This window comes from Echinops telfairi, unplaced genomic scaffold (genome assembly GCF_000313985.2).
Source record: "Echinops telfairi isolate 266 unplaced genomic scaffold, ASM31398v2 ScPeMD7_40;HRSCAF=151, whole genome shotgun sequence".
Classification (NCBI taxonomy): domain Eukaryota; kingdom Metazoa; phylum Chordata; class Mammalia; order Afrosoricida; family Tenrecidae; genus Echinops; species Echinops telfairi.
Genome location: NW_022103938.1, coordinates 786796 through 794431, shown reverse-complemented (window position 1 = coordinate 794431; position 7636 = coordinate 786796). Strand labels below are relative to the sequence as shown.

The 7636-nt window shown below is 42.4% G+C and overlaps 2 protein-coding genes across 5 annotated transcripts in view; one reads left to right on the top strand and one right to left on the bottom strand.

The window, feature by feature from the left end:
• Window positions 1-6597, top strand: part of M6PR (mannose-6-phosphate receptor, cation dependent) — a 16145-nt gene extending 9548 nt beyond the window's left edge. Inside the window, exons 4-7 of the mRNA XM_004717426.2 lie at window positions 3702-3811; window positions 4151-4281; window positions 4807-4933; window positions 5233-6597. Coding sequence (XP_004717483.1) covers window positions 3702-3811; window positions 4151-4281; window positions 4807-4933; window positions 5233-5355 — 491 coding nt within the window. The 3' untranslated portion in view covers window positions 5356-6597. The remainder of the gene's footprint in view (window positions 1-3701; window positions 3812-4150; window positions 4282-4806; window positions 4934-5232) is intronic.
• The window catches only part of PHC1 (polyhomeotic homolog 1), a 24934-nt gene continuing 23765 nt past the window's right edge, over window positions 6468-7636 (bottom strand). For all 4 annotated transcript variants that reach the window (XM_004717424.4, XM_045290510.1, XM_045290513.1 and 1 more), the window contains one exon: window positions 6468-7617. In XM_004717424.4, coding sequence (XP_004717481.1) covers window positions 7463-7617 — 155 coding nt within the window. In that variant the 3' untranslated portion in view covers window positions 6468-7462. The remainder of the gene's footprint in view (window positions 7618-7636) is intronic.

Sequence of the window (7636 nt, the reverse complement as noted above, 5' to 3'; positions counted from 1 at the left end):
TTTAAGACCCCAGACGCTATATCCTTTGATAGCCAGGCACCATCAGCTTTCTTCACCACATTTGCTTATGCACACATTTGTCTTCAGTGATCATATCAGGGAGGTGTGATTACATTCTTGGAAACATTTTTCAAACTCATCTGTGTGAATGGCTGGCAGCACCTCCGACATCAAATTGCTGTCCTTTCTTTTTTTGTTGTTGAATGGGGGCTCTTACAGCTCTTATAACATTCCATACTTCAGTTGTATCAAGCATATTTGTACATTGTGTTTGGGTGGACTAGAGAAACAAATTCATAGACACTTATAAGTGTGTAGGAAAGAGCTTTATATACAATAGCAGTTGAATATTGAGAAAATATCCCAGCTCAGTCCAGATCAAGTCCATAAGTCTGATATTAGCTCACATGTCCAATACCAATCTTTAAAGTCCTCTTCAGACTCACAAAGCACATGCAATGACGCCGAATGCAGGAAGATCACAGACCAGTGGGTGTAAAGTCTTATAGATGCAGTGGTGGTAGAAGCATCTCAGTGTTGGCAGGGGTCTCCATGTGGCTCCTTCAGTTCCCAGGGCACAGCAGTCTGTCAGGGAAGTGCCTTGATGTCTTGCCAGTAGAGCATCTCTTGGGGAGTGAGCAGAGAGAGAGAGTGTCTCCTGTCTCCAAGGAGGAAGTCAGCAATTCCCCTAATCCTCAGGGAAAGGCCATGCCCACACAGAGGCCTCATTGGCTATACAGTGATTGACAGGCTAGACTCCACCCATTCACTTATAATCCTCTGAAATTGACAACAGGTTATACAACTACCACATGCATATGTTGCCATCATCATTTCCAAAACATTTTTACTTTTCCACTCAAACCTTGATCAATTATATATTTTTATTAAAATCGCTGTCCCTCTTCATTGGAGGGAACAAAAAGAAGTCACATGAAGCAGAATCAGGTGAGTTAGGTGTGTGGGACAATAGAGGCTTGTTGGGGTTTTTTGCCAAAACCTGGTGCACTGAGGAGGTGGCTGCATGAGCAGGTGCATTGTCAAGGTAGCAAAACCAGTTCCCTGTCTGCCACAAAAATCAGGCCTTTTTTTTGGTCACACTGTTACACAACCTAAATAGAAACTGGTTAACAGTCTGACCTGGTGTAACAAACTCCAAACGCACTATTCTGCCCCCACCCCCACCCCACCCCTGATGGTGGCAGCAATTGTAAAATTTTAAACAACCAAATGAGTATCATCTTGGTTTTTTATTTCACTTGACCAGAGTTTTTGGGTGAGGTGACATGGCATCTTCCACTGGCTTGATTGATTGCTTTTGGGGTTGTAAGAATAGCGCCATGTCCCCTCATCACCTGAAATGGTGGGGGGAGTCTGGGTCACTTCGGAGCTGTTCTTTCAAAGCATGGCACATTTCTACTCGATGTACTCTCTTTTCCTGGTCAGTCACAGCCTGGTGCACAAATCTTGCAGCAAGCCTTCTCATTCCCAAATCTTCCATTAAAATCTGCTGAACCAAGCTCTAAGATAGTCCAGATACCTTCCCCATCTCTTCAATGATCTGTTTCCCATCTTTGAGCACAAATGCATGAATTTTGTCGACATTTTTCGTCCATTCAGCAAGTTGACGGACATCCAAATGGTGGTTGGTCATCAATCAACCTTTCACCTTTTTGGAAACAAGCAATTCACTCGTACACTTAGTGTTTTTCCCATAGCACTGTCCTTGTAAGCTGTGTTCAACATCACAAATGTTTCTGTGGCATTTTTCCCAAGCAAGAAACAAAATTTCACAGTTGCATGCTGTTCTTTTAAATCATTCATCCCCCAAAAAAACAAGGTTCTAGTGAAACTGCATTTAGGAAAAAATTCACTGTGACCAGAGAGAACCTTCCCAGGTGATGCTACTGGGTGCACTAATTCAGAGCCAGTTGCTTGATGCTTGCCTACTGGGAAAATTGTGTACTGAAAAGCTCCACCTAGTGGAGCTTTTCTTTTGGGGATACCCCCTCGTATATGCTGTGTGTATGTGACTCCACACACCCAAGACAATGAGCCACCAGATGTCTGTTTCCATAACTGTTCAGGCTCAAGGCTCGTGGTATTTTTATATTTGTGGAAAGCTTCGTTAAAAAAAAACCTGATCAAGTACTACTAGAAAATTTTCCATACTGGAAAATACCATAAAATACCAACTGCCTACATTTCTCATGAATCAAGCTTTGCCAGTTAAATTCTGAGTGCAACCTTTATTGTAAGCCAATCTACAAAATCCTCTGCTAACTGGTGCAATGGTGGTGATGGTTTATTTTGCTTTTTTTGTGTGTTTTTTCAGAAATCGTAAAGTCACATTGCCAGAAAGGATTATGTTGAGTACCTGTAGTCTAATTTTATAACTTAAGCATACAAATAAATTATTCAGTACCGATATTTACTCTTTAATATAGTGTAAAGAGTTTGGGGTAAAGTATCAAAATAACCATGGGTTTTTGGTTCTTTTGCATACTAAGTTGATCATATTTATAAAATCTGTGAGCTTGAGAAATTTATTAAGAGTTTTGATCTTATGCAGTTTTTTTCCGTATTCAAAATTGAAAGGCAAATTGTTCCCTTATTCACCCACATGATTGTTGGGGAGAATCGGGGAAAGAACTCTGCGCTCAATAAACACAAGTGTAGTCCAGTCCTTAGACTCACCCAATTTGTATTTATCTGTGACAAATTTTTGTTATTTGATTGTTCGTCGCTTTATCGGGAGGTCTTAGAGATATTATCACAATCCCTGATGCAGTGAGATCAAGCCTAATTTTACAGTTGCTGCCACCATTGATTTGAGGACATTCTCTTTCTTCTTGAACTCTTGGATATATCACCTCTCCTTTTTATCCCCTCCCTCTCCCACCTCACCCCCCAGGGACACTTATATTATTTATTATGATTACTACGTACCTGTGGCTAATTTTAAGTCTTCGATGAGCTTCCCCCTCCCACCCGGTGATTGTGTGGGCCCTCGTTTGCTGTTGGCAGGTGTTCAGAAAATGTCAGTCAGTGCTAAATAAAGGTACGGCTCATAATTAGTGTTCCAACATCACTTGTCTGCCTTTAGGGTAGAAAATTAAGATTATTGGTATAGGTGTATCTGATTCTTAGTTATCTTTTTGGGGTTTTTTTTGCTTTTTAAAACCTTTATTATTATGCATGTTCTAATTATTAGAAATTTAAATATACAAAATGTTGCATGAATTTTACATAAATATCCATGTGTTCATTACCTAGATTATACCATTAACATGCCTGTACTTGATCTATTACATGTCTATTCATTGATCTACTCATTAATCCATTTGTTCAAAGTAAATTACAGATATGCATTCATAAAATGTTTTTTTAATTTTATAAATCCTTTTTATTAGAGGCTCTTAAAGCTCTTATAACAGTCCATACATCAGTTTATCAAGCACATTTGTACAAGCACATTTCAAGCCATTTTCTTTCTATTTGAGCCCTTGGTATCAGCTCCTCTCTTTTGGTTCTGAGATATCTTAAATACACAGGCAAACGAACCCAAAACTTTTGAATCAATTTTAACTTGGCATTCCTGATATGCTAGTTGGTCTCGTTAATACCAGTTTCACTGAACTCTTCAGTTATGCTGTGCTTTTCCCTTGCTCCATAGTGTCTGTTGTCCTGTCCCTCCTCAGGTAATTGGATCATGCTGATCTACAAAGGAGGTGATGAGTATGACAGCCACTGTGGCAAGGAACAACGGCGGGCAGTGGTGATGATCTCCTGCAATCGACACACCCTAGCGGTGAGGTGGTGTGGGCGTGGTGGTGATAAGCCTTGGAGGTGATGAGGGCCATCCGGAGTGGGAGAAAACTGCCGGCGGAGTCAGATGCATCAGAATGGACACCGGAAACCCTAGTGCAGTTTCCCCATGTCATAGATCGTCTCCGACCATACATTGAAAATCTGAGGGGGCTTCAGGAAGTTTAAAGATCATTTTATTTTTCCATGAAAGTTTTGAAGCCCCCTCGTGGTTATTGAACCAGGAGCAGCAGCAGGTTTGGGTCTGGGGTTAGGTAGGGGTGAATAAGAATGAAAACACTTAGTGGCTTCAGCATTGTTGGTTCTGTTCTGTCATCTTTAGGATAATTTTAATCCTGTAACTGAGGAGCGAGGCAAAGTCCAAGACTGTTTCTACCTCTTTGAGCTGGATAGCAACCTGGCCTGTTCCCCTGAGGTCTCCCACCTCAGTGTGGGTTCTATCTTACTTGTCACGTGAGTGCCCCATGTCTCTCAGTTCAAGCCATTGTGGTGGTGAAGTCAAAAGAATTGGTGCCATGAACTGTATGTGTGCTTTGTTGGTATAATTACGTGGTGGGAGGAGTTTGTAAAACTTTAATTGAAATTAAATTCTTGATTATGCTAGTTTAAAAGATGAGTAGATTTAATGGTTGATCCTAATAAATATTTGTATTCTTGGGGTGGGGTGGGGGAAGCACTTCTTTTGCTGCCCATAGATGGCCAAAGGATTTTTTAATACTGTCCAATTTGAGTAGTAGAATAATGAGTGAAACATAAACACTATGTCTCAATTTTTGTGAGCATTTTGCTTTTCAACTGACAACTGGAACTGGTTATCTAAAGAAGCTACCAGATCCCTTTTTCTTTTATCAGTGTTGCCCATTTGTTTTGTTTTTTATAGAGCACAGTTTAGGGAATAGTAAGGAATATAAAGGTTCGTTCTTAGAAGTTTGACTCTATCTGTGTTCAGGCCTTGCTACCTTTCTTGTTCCTCTACAGGTTTGCATCACTGGTGGCTGTTTATATTATTGGAGGCTTTCTGTACCAGCGATTGGTGGTGGGAGCCAAGGGCATGGAGCAGTTTCCCCACCTGGCCTTCTGGCAGGATCTTGGCAACTTAGTAGCCGTAAGTAATGAACCAGTGGGTTGAGTCTTAGCTTGTTTAAAATGTGGCGTGGTCAGCTTTCCTGTGTTGCACAGTACAGAGGAGTTTCCTGCAGCAGAGCTGTCAGGGCCGAAATGAAAACAGCCCCAGGCAAATCCTGAACCAGCTGTCCTAGTACAAAGCAGTACGTAGCATAATGGCTTAGCTTCTGGCCTTGCCTCTGTGAGATAGACACTCCCTTATAGATGGAGTTTGGTCAAAGTGTGTTCCATGGCAGGGGCTTTTATTTGGGTTTCCATTTTCTTGTTTTTCCCATGTAGGATGGTTGTGACTTTGTATGCCGTTCTAAACCTCGAAATGTGCCTGCTGCGTACCGTGGTGTAGGGGATGACCAGCTCGGGGAGGACTCAGAAGAACGGGACGATCACTTACTGCCGATGTGATCGCACTGACTGTCCAGCCTCTTCAGTCCCCACCAAAGCGTCCTCGGCCAGATTTCTCCAGTGTCTGCTCGTCCCTCATCAAGCCGCCTACTGCTCTTGCTTTTTGCTTTATTTTCACCTTCTCTTTCTTTTCCTCCGTTTTTTCATAAAGGTACATTTGTAGAGGTAATGGGGCCAATATCAGGCTACAGAGCTCTCCTGGAATCAGTAGGGACAAGTATAGAATAGTGATGATAGGTAAAGGGCATGGCGTTTCCTGGCCCTTAAAAAAATTTTTTTTTTCATCACGTTTTTAGACACTGGATTTTTTTTTTTTTTAAGGCAAACAGAACTTTGCTTCTGCACTGTTACTCCTACGTTACATGAGAATCTGATGTCTTGCTTCTTGGAACTACTTAGCAGTGATCACTTGGATGCAGTCCAAGTTCTAAAGCACTGCTATTAGTCTGAACCCGGGGAAAATCCTACACGTGTTTCTCCCACTTGTGATTAGGACAGGGAAAATGTGAACATTCTCAACGGCAGGTTGCCATGGGAGTGACTTGATAGCTTGAATTGGATCTAGGATTGTAGCCAAAATGCCTAATACAGAAATCCAGTCCTCTCAAAAGGGAACTGAAACTGACCTCGTACATACCTGTCGGGGTTTGAGGGGAAATGGGTATTGGTATTTCCTTTGCCCCTGTGTAGTAAGAGCTGGCAAAGCTTTTACTTCCTAAAAGGTTTCCCTCTGCCAATATTTCTCAACTGAAGTTGCACCTTCTTCCCAGGCATGTCGTTTTGACTTTTTTTCTAATTATTGGAAATGGGAATGGAAGTAAAGGGAGACCTCTAGGATGACTGCTGGTCTGGGAGTGGGCTGTGGACACCCCTGCCCCTTCTGCTGGGGCAGGGTAGTGTTGCACAACCATGGTAGTGGTTTTTAATTACTTTCTCTGTAATAGTAAACGCCTGAGCCACTGAAGAGTACTGGGATGACTTAGCCAGCAGGGGGCCTCTTCTCTAGGCTTTAGAGAAGAAAATGAAGTTTTTTCATCTTTGGACTTTCAGTGCAATACAGGATTGAGGGGTGTGTTTTGTTTTTTAACAAAAAAAGCAGGGGGGAAATGTTATAAAAGCAACACTTTTTTATTTGCATCCCTCCTTCACACCATGGTGTTTTAAAATGAAAAAGCCTACACTTTTGTATAAAAAAAACCAAGGTTAAAATAAAATGAAAAAAAAAAAAAAGTTGGCCTAGTCGTTCATGTGAAGTGAGAAGAAGTTAGCTATGGCAATAGAGTACGACCACTGAGGCTGATTTTCAATCCTTTTACTGAGGAGGAAAAAAATAATTAGTATTTTTGTTGTACACGGACTAGGGCCTAAAGCAGATACTTATATATGCCTTGCCTTAGTCCCACACACTCCTGTTTTATAAAGCTATAGGACAGAGCAGAGTTGAAATTGGAGGGGAGCCGGGGATGCAGAAAGAATAACAGTGGCCACACATGCCAGTTAAACACTTTTAGTCCCTGCAGCAAATCAGAAAGGTGCCAGTCAAGTGACTGGCTGTTGACCCTGCTATGGACGCAGGTGAAAATGTTCAATTCTAAGGGAGTGAGTGACAATAACGTACACTCTGGGCCACAGGTACAGTGGGACAATCGAAAGGGAAGAGGAGTGGGGTATGTATGGCCCATTTTGCTACTTGTTGTCACACAAGCTAGAAAACCCTACCCCTCTCTCCTGAGGGCAAACCTATATCCCACCCATTTCCTTTCCAAACGATATCGTATATCCCCCGAAAAGAACTGCGGTCCTGGCTAGATGCTCCACTCCAGGATAAGGCTGCGCAGCCCTGGCACTAGACTGCCACGTTTATAAAGACAGAAGGAGGGTCAGTGGAGAAGGCGAGAACTGAAGACTTTAAAATAAAGTAGAACCCAGAGAAAATTCAAAGGCTGCTGCCACACATGCAGCACCAGCAACCAGTCCTTGCACTCGTCTCCCCTGTCTCGGCAATCCCCTCTGGAGAAGGTTTATAGAATCAGGACAGCTCTTTCCTGTAAAAGTGTGTGAGCTGGGCGGTAAGGAGGGTCTGAGGCTGGTTTGTGCAGAGGGCACATTAGGTCTCCTTGAGGACATTGATCTTGGCGCAGATCTTGAGGGCAGGGCCCAGTTTGATGTTCATGGCACTCATAAGGTGTTCCTCTTTAAGTAATAAAAGAGCCTGTCCATCAATCTCCTGGGAGCGAAATTCTTCTGCAATCTCTTGGCAGCCTAGAAGGAAATGGTGGGA